The sequence below is a fragment of the Procambarus clarkii genome, chromosome 52, assembly GCF_040958095.1.
Source record: "Procambarus clarkii isolate CNS0578487 chromosome 52, FALCON_Pclarkii_2.0, whole genome shotgun sequence".
NCBI classification, from domain to species: Eukaryota; Metazoa; Arthropoda; class Malacostraca; order Decapoda; family Cambaridae; genus Procambarus; species Procambarus clarkii.
Window position 1 is genome coordinate 33,199,520 of NC_091201.1, and position 15,573 is coordinate 33,215,092.

At 40.4% G+C, this 15,573-nt stretch overlaps 1 protein-coding gene across 2 annotated transcripts; it reads left to right on the forward strand.

Annotated features, from left to right (window-relative positions):
- Positions 1-762: 762 nt before the first annotated feature.
- LOC123763546 (desmosome associated protein-like protein pinnin) lies at positions 763-14,432 on the forward strand. 2 transcript variants are annotated; one of them, XM_045750689.2, is made up of 9 exons: positions 763-927; positions 3,427-3,522; positions 3,881-4,082; positions 4,623-4,720; positions 6,912-6,987; positions 9,692-9,847; positions 10,465-10,603; positions 11,121-11,324; positions 12,142-14,432. In XM_045750689.2, the coding sequence occupies exons 1-9, from the start codon at positions 800-802 to the stop codon at positions 14,007-14,009; spliced, it is 2,967 nt and encodes a 988-aa protein (XP_045606645.2). In that variant the 5' UTR covers positions 763-799; the 3' UTR covers positions 14,010-14,432. The 2 variants fall into 2 exon arrangements, with proteins under 2 accessions (XP_045606645.2, XP_045606647.2); XM_045750691.2 differs by lacking the exon at positions 763-927 and adding an exon at positions 2,289-2,410.
- The last annotated feature ends 1,141 nt before the right edge of the window (positions 14,433-15,573 follow it).

A 15,573-nucleotide genomic window follows, 5' to 3' on the forward strand; every position in this document is an offset into this window, starting at 1 on the left:
AAGAGTCAGAGTTCAACCCCCGCAAGCACAACTAGGTGAGTACATACATTATTTTCAAAGAAATTGATTGGGTAGACAAAGACAGTTTATTTAACACAAGGGGCACACGCACTAGAAAACACAGGTGGAAATTGATTGACCAAATAAGCCATAAAGTCATTAGAAAGAATCGTATTAGTGTCAGAGTAATCAATAAATGGAATGCATTGGAAAGTGATGAGGTGGAGGCATACACAGTTTGAAGTGTAGATATGATAGAGCCCAATAGGCTCAGGAACCTGATGATTGACGGTTGAGAGGCGGGATCAAAGAGACGAAGCTCAACCCCGCAAGCACAGCTATGTGAGTACATACACACATACACACATGAATACATGGTTCCTGTCACCGAGATAATTGTTATTTATAATTAATTCACGTTAAGGAAATAACGCATATATAAAGCTATATTGTTATTAAGAATTGCAAGATAGCTGTATGTATTGTGGAAATACTCTATAGAACTAGGATGCAAAATTTTGAATTGTTGTTTTTATTTATATAACTTCCCATCCCGAAAATTCCTTTTATACACCAGTTACCCAAAAGAGCATTATCCGGATCACATTCTAGTACAAACATACAACTCATTTGGCGTATTATATCATCACGCAATGCATTAGATTATAATTGTATTACTGTTGTATATTATGCGAGTAAAGAATGTAATAAGAGTGAGGAGTGAGGAGGTGTTGAGGGAGGCGTATATAGACAACACGACCCGGAGACAGCAGCACTGTGAGGCCGTCGATACGCCAAGATGGCGGCGCTAACGGGTCTCTCCCTCGTTACTACCATTGAGAGTGAAATAGAGCGAGCCCGGAATGACCTCAAGGGTGTAGATGAGAGTCTGCGCAGGCTGACAGGCCGCGATTTCAATGATCCAAGGTAACTAAGGAGTGTTGTGGCCGCCGGTGGTGTAGTGAGGGAGCCGCCAGCCTCCTGGTGTGGGGGTGACGCCGCCGCCGTCTGGGGCCTCACCAGCCGTCACATTCTTTGTTGTGAGGGTGGTGGCGGCGGCGGTGGCACCTCCAGGGGGCACGCTGGCACTGTCAGGTCAATATGTTCATGTATAGTGAGCTTACCCCGGGGGCTGGCTGGTCATAACTTAGTTACGTCACGAGTGATGTCGCTGCGTTGCGGCTCGTCTTGTGCTCCTTCACGTGTGGTTATCTTGAGGTGATTTCGTAGCTTAGCGTCCCCGCGGCCCGGTCCTCGACCAGACCTTTTTGTTACACACCCCCTGGGAAGCAGCCGTAGCAGGTGTCTTAATTCCTAGGTATCTATTTACTGCTAGGTGAACAGGTGCTTCAGGGTGACAAAAACTGGGCCCATTTGTTTCCGCCTCCAACGGGGATCGAACCCGGAATCTCAGGACTATGAATCCCAAGCCCTGTCCACTCGGCTGTCAGGCCGTACCTGGTGGCCAGTAGCCACACAACGCTGTGTGGGGGGGGGGGGGAGGTACTCTAGGCCTCCATGCAAGCCAGTTAAATAATAATATTACAGTATTATTATATACTCAAACATGGGGTAAGCCAGGTTATGGGGTCCACTGTGACATCACCGATGACCTTGAAGGGTTGTGATGGAGCCGGTGTTGTTTGTTATGCTATGTCACTGGGTGTCTTTAAATCGGCTTAGACTTTTTTTTATTATTTATTTTTAGCATCAACAACCCAAGGACCTCAAGGGGTCCTTGGGTTGGTTCAGCCGGGGATGCCTCGTGTGTTTGTCCGGTTGTGTGTCTTCGCCGTTACCTGTGCACCACGACCTCGGTGGCTGGGGATGTGCAAGGGTTGACCCGGTTTACCTTCTTCCCTGTTCCAGGGTTTGGGTCTCCCAGGTCGTTCTCACAGTTATTAGGTCCATCCAGCCTGCGGTCTATCCTCCTGCCCATGATATTCGTAAGTTGCTGTGTTGGCTGCCATCTTTAGTAACATGTCTTGGGCTTACATTCGGGCACGGTACCTGACAGCTGGGTGGACAGCGCTTCGGATTCGTAATCCTGAGGTTCCGGGTTCGATCCCCGGTGGGGGCGGAGACAAATTGGCAAAATGTTTCTTCACCCTAATGCCCCTGTTACCTAGCAGTAAATAGGTACCTGGGAGTTAGACAGCTGTTGCGGGCTGCTTCCCAGGGTGTGTGTAACAAAAAGGAGGCCTGGTCGAGAACCGGGCCGCGGGGACGCTAAGCCCTGAAATCATCTCAAGATAACCAAGAAAACGGGATTTTTGGCGGTCAGACAGGGTCCTGGCCACTCGCTACCTGGTCAGTGTTCCCGGCCCTAGTCGGGTATGTGTCGCATTGGGTCGGTGGTTGCAGCCAGTTGTCTCGACTTCGAGTTGAGCGATTGGCGACTGCCTCCCTGGTAAGTCCCTCTTGTGTTATGTTTGGGTAATTAGCTCTGGGGAGCCGAAGGGGCTCCCTCCAGAAATCCAGCGTTGAATGTAATAAAACGCCATTTTCTGGGTGATATCCCCAGCAACCCAATCCCGGTTGGCTCTTTTTTTCCTCTTTCGTGTTTTGACATCCAGCCTAAGAACTGAAAGGGGGATAGCTCGTTTTTTTGTTTGGGGAGTTCTGTCCCATAGTTTGGCTTTCTGTAGCAAATTAGTTTGTTTTGGGGCATTTACCTTTCTGGGTGCCTGACCTGGTCGATGGCAGACTTATAGAATGCTTCTAACCACACGGGGGTTTCTATGGGCCATTGCTCCTCGTGCCTCTCTGAGGGGAGGCCAGGTTCTGGCTCGTGGTCCCCGGTAGGCAAGAACTCCATTCGCCTTGACTGATGCTAGGGTCTAATACATTTATATCAGCCTGGATAGCTCTGGGGCCCCTCCGGGTCTTGCCCAAAAAATGGCGTTTGATTACAGTACATTCACCGCTGTTTTTATTTTTTTTTTTATTTTTTACCTGTTTTCAAAATAATTTCTGTACTTTCAGATAATGGCAGTGTTATCTTATGTAGGCTCTGTTTGTAAATAAACAACTTTGTATTACAAGTTGCCTGCATATTTTAAATTTTGTTATCACACAGTAGGTGATATCTATTTTGGCCAATAAGCTGTTAAGTCCAGTCTTACTATTATAAAAAAAAAGTGTGCAGTTGCAATTGCTTTCCAAAAATATTTGAAGTTGGATGGCCTTGGGGAGGTGAGGGAGAACTTTTTAGTTGGCACATATTTTGAAGTATGGCATTTAAGATCTTAGGCCTACATGCAAAAATCATTGTTCAAACTCATTTATTCTCACCCCCCCCACCCTTGTTTTTAAGTCTTGTTAACTTCTTCAAAGTTGTTAATTATTTTTCATATATTTATGTACAGTATATTTTATTTCAACTTCCATGTGCTCTTTCATTCCTTTTGTTATAATTGTTTCCAGCCAACGTGCAGATCTCCGGAGAATCCGTCTCTCATCAGGACGAGGCGATGATGAGCCTCCAGCTAAGCGAAGACCCCCTGGGGGGGTCTTTGCTAGGTATGTGTATTTCTTTTTAAATATTGCTTATTAATAAGCTATTAATAATAAATAATAGTTCTGTATTTTAAGTGGTCTACGTATTTCCCCTAAATAGATTTGTGGGTAATTTAAGCATAATAATCTTACTTGTATCATAATTGTAATAGATTGTTGTTTCACCAATTAAGCAATAACTGTTGTGCTTATTTTGCTAAATAATAAATTTCCTGCAAAAGTTCATAAAATTTAGGTTTACACTGGATGTTTTATTATGTACCGGGTAATGTACAGGCAACGCCTTTTGACTGATGGTTTTTAATAACGCTAAATTTATTTAATACTTTAATGTAATTAATAACAAAAATAATTTTACTAGGTTGGGGGCTGTTGTGCTTGACAAGCAGCATCCTGACTCAAGGGGCCGACCTCGGGGTGATCTGAGGGGAGAAATCCGAGGCGATCACCGGGGCGTTGATCCCAGGGTAGAGGCACATGGCGATTTAAGAGCAGAGGTACACCCAGAAATTCGTGGTAGGCGGGTCCAGGAGGTGGTTGACAGTGATGAGAAGATTCCGAAGGTAAGTGAGGATTTTTTTTTTTCTGAGGGGGGGGGGGAGGCAAAATACTGTACTGGACAAAGCAGTTAAAAGAATGAAATAAAATGTTTATATGGCTAGTTTAGCACATGTTTTTTTTATATTCAAAATGATTTTCCTAATAATGATGTTTTCTGTATTTCTTGATGTAGTTCTGCTGCCTTTTTGTTTATTACTGAAAGTTTGCATTTATATACACTAAAGTTTCCTTTAAAAATATTGACTTAAAAATACTTCAATTAAGCTTTTTAACTTTAGTGAGCAACTACTTCTCCATCAGAAGTTTGACTGCAACTTTGTATCATCACAGCTTTAAAAAATTAGAATTTGTATGGTAAAATGTGGTAACACTTAAATTTGGACAAAAATCTTAATTTGTAATTGATGATGATAATGCCAATGTTTGCAAGCTTGATGTAGCCTAACTTTGTATGGTTTATCCCAATCAACATTTAATTTTCCTTTTAAAAATATTATTTAATTTACAGCAAACTTAAATTTCTTTCTTTCCATTACTACCAGCCATCCCTGGCGTCGTCTGTAGCTCGTCCACAGTCGGACACAAAGTCTCGTAATGAAGCTGCCGCAGAACTGACAAAGGATAGAGCTTCACGAGACAGGTTAGTTGAGAAAATTTAAAGTACTATACCATAATTGATAGTTATCATTAATGAAGTAGAATATCAAAGGTTGAAATGAGACTTCACAAAACTCTCATGACCACTGTAGTTAACACTTTCCGGCTCCAGGCGAATGTAAAAAAAACAACCGTAAGTGCTCCCGGCGTTTTGCCGCGTAAGCGTAAAAACAAAAATGTGTATACTCTTTTTACTCTCCTGACCTTAGTTCTCGAGCTACGTATTTCATTTTGGTACCAACGTGTTCGCAATAAAATTCTCTAGAAGAACATCAGTAAAAAAAGTCATGAAACGTATAGGGATACCAGCACCAAATAAATAACTACGAAGATGACTCGCCGTGAGCCCCCAACAGCAACAAAATGTTTTTACTCTTGGGATTGTTATCACCTCCACACTTGTCCTACAGCGTTAATTTTGGTATCAATGGACTCGCAATGAAATTCCCAACACGGTGATATGAATATAAGCGTAGAATAATGATTGCGGCCCGCCCGCAAGAGTGTGGGAAGTGGTGAGATTGTTACCCGGTGTCGGTGACGGGACGACGCACGGCGCTTTGAAAGTTTATACTTATTTCATTCTCATGACATTATTATTCTATGTACGTCATTCATTTTTGTGTCACTGTGTTCGCAATAGAATGTTCTATGAGCCCGTAGGTAAAAAAGATCAACAAAGCGTAAGATAGAATAGCGCCAAATATAAAACAACGCTGGAACATATCAGTGAGAGTCAAACACACACGAAATGTTTTTACTTTTGTTATGTTTGTGAACCTTTCATGAACTTATTGTACCATGCAGCCTATTGGTGAGAGAGAGAGCCTCATGGCGCGCAGTTTGAAACAAACCCAAAGTAAATCGGATAAAAATTGAATTTTATACAAATATTTTAAAAGAGGACATAAGTTTATGTCCACATAGCGGAAGCGGGTAGGCGAAACAGGACGCCGGGAGGAGTCCTCATAGCCGGAAAGTGTTAAGAATCTAGATTTTTCTAGACAGAATTAATAAAGGAAACTTTAATTGAATCACAGAAGAGCTTTTTTTTTTTTTTTTTTTTTAATTTATAGTTATACCTCGTAGCTCTAACAAGTAAAATGCCTAGAACAACCAGAGTATGTGCCTGGAAAACCATTTTAAAATTGTGTAGTTTTCAACCAAGTTCTCTGATCTTGAACACAGCCCCCTGGATCTGGTACTTCCTACCAGTAGTGGTGGCAGAATTGTACATCTCTCTATAACCTTGCTGAAGCGAACATAAGTCATAAATACTCGTACTCCGCCTAAGTAAAACGGAAACAAATAACACTTAATGAGGCAGCCATAGGCTTAGGAATACCCCCCTGCCAAAAAATAGGCACAGAAATATCCCTGCCAAAAAGGAGAAAAAAAAATTCCTATGTAGTGCAAAACAAATTGCCAGTTATGCTTCCTTCAAACCCTCTCACTTGAAAACAGAGTACCCCCGTTTTTTTTTAACTAGACTATATGGTGTGTAATTCAGGATGCAACTGTTGCACACAAGTTTTACAAGATGCCATAAATATTTGTATTCATAATTGTATTGATTTAAAATTTTTGAAAGAGCTTTTACTTTCGTGTATTAATACTTTCATCTTGTTCAAGACATGCTCATCATTTTCTGGTTTATAATGATAGTGGTAAAGTCTGTATGAAAGAGCATTCTTTTTTTTAATTAGCAAAAAATGCTGTAGAGTAATATAGAGTAACAAAAAACATAAATAAATGTTGGAAAAATAAAAGCTGAATTAATTTTTGCCTGTAATTAACTAAAATGCGTAAAATTGTGATAAATGTGCTTGTTTGTTATATAAACTATCATCATAAAGATGAGCTATTTTCCTACCCACCAGTCATTTACATAAAATTAAAAAATAGAAAACACAAAAATATAAATATCGTACTTCCAAAAAGATGGCAGAGATGGACAGGTATATACTGTGTGAGAAAAAAGTGGCGCAAGGAAAATGCTTTGTAGTTGTTTGGACGTTAAGGTTGGCAAGGCGTGCAAGATCATGGTACTCCACAGGAGGGAAGGTACTTGAGAAATGAAAAGTTGGAGATGATCAATTGTGTAAAAAAAAAATTGGCATATGCTTTCGCTTAAGTTATATATATATATATATATATATTTTTTTTTTCCTCAGAAATCGCCGTATGTTTGGTGCTTTGCTTGGTACTCTGAAACGGTTCAAGAACGATGAAGCCAAGCAAAAAGATAAGGTATGTTCATGGTTAAATTATAATATTTATATAAATTCTGAGTTGTACCATATGTTTAATAATTCTGGGAGGATTTGGTAATGCATCTGTACATTTGTACAGAAGTACAAAACTTTGGATTTTTCTGTTTCTTGGATTATGCAAATGTAGAAATATCCAGTTATCCATTCTCATTAGCTGTGGTACAACCCTGTGGGGTGTACCTGTTTTTTTGTTTCCAATTTCTTTTCCCAAATCTCAAATTCAAGAAGAAGAGAATTCAGCAAATTCAATTTTAATAACAAACTGATTAACTGGGAACAAATAAACCAAGACCTTGCAGAGGAATGCTGGGAAGAATAACTAGATAATGCAAACTTTTACTGGTGCTTTGAGAAAATAGGCACTGTAGCACTAAGAATATGTGTATTCTTAGTATATATGTATATGGCATATATCACTAAGAAAAACTGAGAAAAAGATGCAAACTGGAATGAGAACGGTGCTCCCTGTATAGGGGAAGAAAACAAATAGAACATCTCAAATGCTCCAGTCTATCATAACACCTACGAGGAAGGCTATGTAAGGAGATAGAAATGATCGAGCTCAAGCTGAGAGAATCGTATTAAAAGTGAAATAGAGGAACCTGAAATACGTTTCTCGTATGCAAAACCAAGAACACAAACTGCATCCAGCATTGGGCCCTTGTGCAAGGGTGATGGAACTTTCACTGATGAAAACAAAGAAATGAGTGAAATACTGAGGCTTCAGTACGATTCTGTTCTCAGTGAACCCCGTAACGCATGGAAAATCAATTATCCAAATGAATTCATGAATGTGACGCCAACATTGTTTGGAGGACGGGCTGGATATATGGTTCAAAGACCCAAAAGTGATTCCATGCACCTGCCAAACCCTCTGTTTATAAATGAAAAACGGTTTACATACTTCTCACAACTGATTTCGTTCGAACACTTCTGGAACGAGTGCTTCACTGACGAATTTTGTTCGAACCACAACGCTATAAATGCTTCACCCACGTTCTACAAATACAAATAATCGCCAACAGAACCTAAACACCTAACCTAATCTATGCCTATATATGCACAATATGCTAATGCAGTACAGTATATTATAATATTAATTTATATTTGAGAAAATTCCCATTTTGAATGAACAGCATGTAAAAATTTATGAATGAGTCTGTGAGGTCGACCGTTGGATGTAATGAACTTGAATCGAGTACGGGTTGACATATTAGATGTTACCCTAATCCCACTGGACTGTGAAGTACCCATAGACAGCATCCCCATACACTCTGCACCAGGGCCACTCTTGGAATTCTGTACGGTATTCATCAAGAAGTTCAAAAAACCACTATCATAGGCCTTAAACATCTTTTGGAGACAGCCTAGATACTGGTGTCATCTCTGACATACATACTGATGAAGCTCGCTAATCCGGACTATCTGGGAAGGACCTGTAATGGTTCCATGGATAACGCCTCGCTTCTTATTAGCTAGCCGTTAATTAACGGTTCTGTTGTTCGGTCTTTCTTCTTTCTTGTAACCTCAGTCCAACTCCTCGTAACCTCGGTGCTTGATTACCAAGGTGCCACAAAACGAAGATGTTTTACATATCGGCTACAAAATAGACAATTTTGTATTAAGCAACTGAACTGTTACAACCCCCTCACTCAAATTTTTAAGAAATATTGTTTTTAATCCAATTAAACATGGTTTCCTATCCTAATCCTTTACTGTATGTAACAAAAATTGAACCAGTGCCCCCCCCCCTCCAGAAAAAAATCAATCTTCCTTAGCCAAACAATTTACTATCTGCAGATTGTATCATCATAATCAGTATAAATCAGATGCTGAGCCACTTGTTCGAATCCTGACTGTCAGGTTTTGGTATTTTCCCAGCAGGATTTTGTTTATTTAATTGATTAAACTTTAAGTTATTAATTATTATTAAGTTGTGCTTTGCATGGACTTTAAAAGTGGGCTGTGTGTTCTTTGGTTATCCTGCAACACAAGTACACAAGTGTGTACTTGTGTTATCCTGTAACACAAGTACACAAGTGTGTACTTGTGTTATCCTGTACACAAGGAAATAAACCCCAGCTGTGCCCAGCTGGGGTTTATTTCCTGGGCGGTGTGTCCAGAAGGGTTACCCCTTCGCAAGGTTTTTTGTATGTCAAGTGTGTGAGGAAGTGTTCTCATTTCCTGACGTGTTAGGAAGTCAGGAGTTGAGTACATTGAAACACTGCTTGGCTTGATACCCCGGGTAGTGTGCCCGGCAAGGGTTTATTTCCTGGGTGGTGTGGCCAGCAATTTTTTTTTTTTTTCCCCAGGCATTGCGCTTGGCAAGGCTTTTCATGTCAGATGTGTGAAGAAGTCATGAGTGAGTAGTACATTGAGTATGAACATATATATGGGATGTGGTGACAAGGCTGGGTAGATGCAGTTGTATGTGACAATGTTGGGTAAATGTTTTTGTATGTAAATTTATGTGTATATAATGTATGTGATAAATTATGAGTCTATCTGGTCTTGTGAAGCAATGGATTGTTGCTGTGAATGATAAGTTATTTTAAATTTTTGGTTATTAATCATTTTTCTTATTTGGTTACTTCCACACCCAATGAAAGATTGAAATGGGTAATAATTATGTATACAGTACTGTACTTGTTTATTACTTATCCCTTAATGTGATTTCCCAGGAGGAACAGCGTGCTGCTATTGAGAGAAAGCTAGAGGAAAAGGGGAGAGCAGAAAAAGAAGAGCTTAGACGTGAACGGCAGGAACTTTTCAATCAAAGGAAGGAGAGGCAAGCTCAAATTCGACGGCTCACCGTCAAGATGGCCCGAGTAAAGGAGGTAAGGAGTGCTAACTTTCATCCGCAAGAAAATTGTCTTTATCATTATAGAACAGTACAGTTTAGAAAATCTAAATTAATTGTATTAGATTCATTCTTGACTTTATATACTGTACAATACAGTACTTTGCATTTTTATTATTTCCTGTTTTAAAAATATAAATATTTATTCGAGCTTAATTTTATACTTGTGTAATTATGCACTATCCTGATGTAGCCCCCTTCCTCCTCCCTCCTGATGTAGCCCCCCCCCTTTCCTCCTCCTTCCTGATGTAGCCCCCCCCCCCCTTTCCTCCTCCCTCCTGATGTTACCCCCCTTTTCTCCTCCCTCCTGATGTAGCCCCCCCTTCCTTCTCCCTCCTGATGTAGCCCCTCTTCCTTCTCTCTCCCGAGGAGCCCCCCTTCCTTCTACCCCCCCCGTTGTAGCCCCCCTTCCTTCTCCCTCCTGATGTAGCCCCCCTTCCTTCTCCCTCCCGATGTAGCCCCCCCTTCCTCCTCCCTCCTGATGTTACCCCCCTTTCCTCCTCCCTCCTGATGTTACCCCCCTTTCCTCTTTGTATCAAGTCTTAATGTCTGTACAGTACTGTATTTGTAACATTTATTAATATTTTTTTTCAGCATGAGGTTTGGGAGGCCCACCAGATGAAGCTGGCAAAATTTATACGCACCGAGTCATCTCTACCCATCTTCTGGCTGCCACGCTTGCATAACTCCAGGACCACCAACCTTGTGCGGGCCACACACGACATTATCATGCGTAAGTTGACTGTTTCTAAAAGTGTTAAAGCTCTAGATTATTTTTAATTTGCTTCTAAGCATGTGAGTTTAAAATAGAGCTCCTAATGTTGACCAAACCACACACTAGAATGTGAAAGGACGACGACGTTTAGGTTTGTCCTGGACCTTCTCAAGTCGATTGTGGTCCAGGACGGACTGGAATGTTGTCGTCCCTTCACTTTCTAGTGTGTGGTTTGGTCAATGTATTTCAACCACATTATTGTGACTCCTCATCTGCACGCAGAGCTAATATTTATCAGTTATTTGATAGGGGGGAAAGGGAAATACGAATAATTTTTGCATTGTTCCAGCTAAATGTGTTTGCTGTACTTGTATTCTGAAGCATCTTTATATTTCATTTTGTAACAAATTTTTCAGTGCTTTGAAAAGTACCTATTTACAGTAAAATATTAAGTTTTCATTATAGAGGTTGTATTGATTTTTTTTAGTGTGCTTGATTACATTTATTAATTTCTGCTGCTCTGTTGATTTTGCAGGTGAACTGGAGCAGGATCGGCTGCGCATGAAGGAGGAACTGGAAGAAATTCTTGGAGGACGTGCGGAGGAAGATCAGGGCGAAGAGGGCAGGGATGCTGCGGAGGGGGGGGAGGAGGAGGAGACCTACGTTCGCAGGGGGGTCCGCTCAGAGGTCAACAGGCAGGGGGAGGGGGGTGGCAATGACACTCTTGATAACTGTCCAGGTGAGTTGTAGTAAACTTGTATGCTTATTTTTTTGTTTATTTAACAAATGCCAGCAGAATTTAGCCTTTTTTTTTTATTCTTGTACATTAACGTCTACATATTACTGCATTGACAGATTCTGGCTGTAGTTCTATAATTATATTGATTCGTAGAGACGGATTGCCAGAATGTTCTACTTGGTCAAGGCTTAATTTTAAGCTTTTGAATTTGCTTGTTATATATAATATGGAATAACTTCCAATTATCCTTCCATTTAAAGGAAGAAAATGGGTCATTTGATTTTTCTTGATATGAGCCTAATAATAAGGTAATAGACGGGTTGTCATCAGTCATCCAGGAAGCACTGGTATGGAGAGTGTAAAGCGAGTAAGTACTCTTGCCCATGTTGACGATTTTTTCTGCTTCATTCACACTAGAAAACCAACTCCAGTTGATCTACCTACACATTATTCATTGAATTACTACTGTTGTATGTTTGTCTTGGTAATTTACTTTCTACTGTTTGCCTCCATAAGCATGAACAAGTCAAATCACACTATTTGAAGTCTTGTTTTAAATACAAACAGAAATGGAGTCATCCATTATAGAATACAGTAGCCAAAGGAGTATATAAATTGTTTTGTTTAACATTTTGTTCCTTCAGAATGTTACGTTATGATGCTAATGTTATGAGATGCCAAATGTCGGTAATCTTTCCAAGAAAAAGATTGATCCCAGAGAGAGAATAAGAAATTAACGATAAAGGTTGTACACTAAAAACCAAAGCATATGTTTCAAGTTTTGACGAGTTTAATGTCAATTCTTTGTTGTTTTCAGATTTGTTAGATTACGAGGCTGAGGAGGGAGAGCTAGTGTATGATGAGGCAGACCTGTCAGGTAAGGATGACGACGACACTGAGCGTATGGTAGTCCAGGTAGATGGGCGAGGGGAGGGGGGAAGAAAGGTTGAAATTGTTGCAAGTCAGGCAGAGGTGGGAGGGGAATCTAACAGTATAGCAGAAGGGGGTAATGACAGTGAGAAAGAGAACGAGGGTAGGCAGAAGGAAAAGGATAGGAGTCGAGAGGAAAGGCACAGAGAAAAGGATAAGAGTAAGGATAGAGAGAGGGATAGGAAGAAAGATAGGGGAAGAGAGAGGGACAAGGAAAAAGATAGGCACAAAGAGGGAGAGAAGGATAGGGTTAGAGAAAGGTTTAGTGGAAGAGATAAGGAAAAGGAGAGGTTAAGGGATACCGGTAAAGGGTCAGAAAAGGAAAAATTCAAGGAAAGGGGTAGAACTAAAGACTTGACTAAATCATTAGATAAATCGCCAGAAAATGAGTCCGACCTAACCACTACTATAGTGCACATAAAGATCGAAAAAGAGGATGAAACAAACCCAGCATTCACGAGGCCAATATTGAAGATCATTAAGGAAGAAAAACCAGACAAACCGCAGAGTACAATAAAGAAGGGTGAAAATGCAGAAGGTAATGCACCTGCTGTTGCCATTACAGAACCTCTACCACCTCTTCCTCCCCCTGTTTCTGAGCTTCCTCTACCTCCTGACTGTGCCCCACTTTCCCCGACACCTCTCCCCCCTTCCCCAACATTTCTCCCGCCTTCCCCGACACCTCTTCCACCTTCCCCGACATATCACCCACTTTCTCCAACTCTCCCACCTTCTCCATCTCTTCCCCCACTTTCTTTAACTCCTGTTCCACCTTCACCTCCTGCCCCAAGCTCCCCTAACATTGCTACTTCATTGTCTCATCCTCCTAACACTGTTCCAGAAATATCGAAAATAAATGACAAAGGTGAAGATGGCGAAGAACTGGAAGATGGTGAGGAAGCAAATTTTGATTCTGTTGCAGATGTAAGTATGCCAGAAACATCTGCTGATCACGAGGACAAAAATCCTCACCTTGAAAGTATTAATATGCCAGATGAGAAGCCACAACCGGAATTGAAATCTGAAGTTGCCAAGAAATCTTCCAAAGTCAAACAGCAAAGGGAAGATAAAAAGAAGGGAGAAAAATCCAAGAAAAAAGTTAACAAGAAAAAAGACAGACTAGGTAAAAAGAAAGACTCTGGCTCGTCAGACAGTAGCAGTGACGATAGCAGTAGTGACACGAGTAGTGAGAGTAGTGATAGCGATAGTTCAGACTCTGACAGTTCCTCGTCTTCGTCGGGATCATCTTCTGGTTCTTCCTCTGATTCCGAGAGTGACTCGAGCTCCAGCTCCAGCTCGGGGTCGGATTCAGACTCTGATCATACAAAAAAGAAGAGGAAGAAAAAGAGGGGGAGAATGTCTAGGAGTGATGATAGCAGTAGTGACAGTGAGTTACAGGAGAAAAAGAAAAAAATTAGGAAAATTGGAGAAAGGAAAAAAAATGCAAGTGAAAGTGGAAAGTCTTCTAAAAGCAAAGTAAAAGTAGAACGAGGTGACGATAAAACCAAGAAAGAGTTAGGAAAGAAAGAGAGGCATAAGGATAAAGATGGAAAAGGAAAGGAAATGCATAAACTTAAGGAAGCAGACAGGGGTAGAGAAAGAGATGCTGGCCATCGAAGGGAAAGGGAATGGGCTAAGAAGGGTGGTATAAGTAGAAGTAGAGAGAGGAAGAGAGAGAAGAGCAGGGAGCGAAGGAGGGATAGGAGTAGAAGCAGAGATAAGGATAGAAGGGGAAGTAGGAAGGAAAAGCGATAGTGTAAGGTGAAACCACGAGATATTGCAGGTGGGATTTGTGAAGTACTGTATGTAGAAGGAGGATGATAATTTTAGTGATTGCTTTGTGATTGTTTACTGCCTTCCTTGCAAGATCATTACATTGCTCAGATAGATGAGACTTTACCATTTGAAGAAGTCTTGAGCTAGGCATGTGCTTTGCCTATTCCATCTAAGAAAGAAAGCCATGGCTGAATACATGCTCTAATTAATATTTTTTTTTTTTGTGATTTTCATATTACTGTACAGTTGGAAAAGTGAGTTGTGCTACAATTGTCGGAGATGCTATCATCATTCAGTCATGGTGTTAGAATATCATGCTATTTTTGTTTATAATTCCATAAACACTTCCTTTCCAGTACGTGTTTTAGTTAGATTTTTTGTGAAATAAAAAGTTGAAAGTTATTTTTGTGTAATTGTCCTGCGACAGACGAAAATACTGTGGTGTCATTTAAGCTCAAGTATGTTTATATTGAGACAAGGAAAAATACATTTGAAAGTTCAGAGTTGTTTAGGCTATTTCTACATCCCCCCCCCCCCTCCTGTGATGTCATTCCTTCCATTAGAGGAAGATTCTAGCAGTTTCCTCCAGGCTTTTAACCCTTTACTTGCGACTATAATTGAATACATCACTTTAGAGGTGTGATTTTTTATTATAGAAGTGATTGAAAGTTGTGATAGGAACAGTAATCTGGCACATTCACTTATTCTCAGATGATGATTTTGCTGCCACTGCCTCCATTTATCATAGTGTTTTTGCTTATGCTGATTAATTTACTCATTAAACATGGATTATTTTGTGCAACTTGTAAATTAAATATTCTCTAATATTAAAAATTACTCTTAATATTAACATTGAAAGGAAAAACTGGCTTATATGATTATATTAAAAGTTAATACTTTGTTTTTAAAAGTTCTTTTTTATATTTGTACCAAATATAATCAGGTTGTTGACCAAACCACACACTAGAAATTGAAGAGACGACGTTTCGTAGTCGTGTTCATTCGACTACGAAACTCATCACTCGACAAACATTGGAGTTCAAAGACGAACTCATCAGACTGTGTTGACTCCAATTCATTCTCTTTCAACGGGAAATATTTCTCTCAAACTTTCGGTGTCACTAACTATCGGTTCCCCTTTTTCTCCTGTTCTTGCCAATCTCTACATGGAATACTTCGAAACTGTTGTTCCTTCTAGTCGAATATCTAGTCTAGATATTCATCCCTCTCTCTGGCTTCGCTATGTTGATGACATTTTTGCTTTATGGCCTTATGACCGTAGTCTTTTCCAGTCTTTCATCTCCTCTATTAACAATCTGGCTCCTTCCATCCATTTCAATGTTGAATGGTAATCTAATTCCCTCGTGCAGGCGAGGGAATTCTTCTATTGATACTCGTCCCTCTCTCTGGCTTCGCTATGTTGATGACATTTTTGCTTTATGGCCTTATGACCGTAGTCTTTTCCAGCCTTTCCTCGCCTCTCTTAACAATCTGGCTCCTTCTATCCATTTCAAAGTTGAGTGGGAATCTGATTCCCTCCTTC

What these genes read in the sequence shown, in the direction of transcription:
- LOC123763546 (XM_045750689.2), top strand. Translation starts at nt 800, where the DNA reads ATGGCGGCGCTAACGGGTCTCTCCCTCGTTACTACCATTGAGAGTGAA. An exon ending in GATAGAGCTTCACGAGACAG is followed by an intron (nt 4,721 to 6,911) that starts GTTAGTTGAGAA and finishes TTTTTTCCTCAG; the next exon opens with AAATCGCCGTATGTTTGGTG. An exon ending in AGATGGCCCGAGTAAAGGAG is followed by an intron (nt 9,848 to 10,464) that starts GTAAGGAGTGCT and finishes ATTTTTTTTCAG; the next exon opens with CATGAGGTTTGGGAGGCCCA.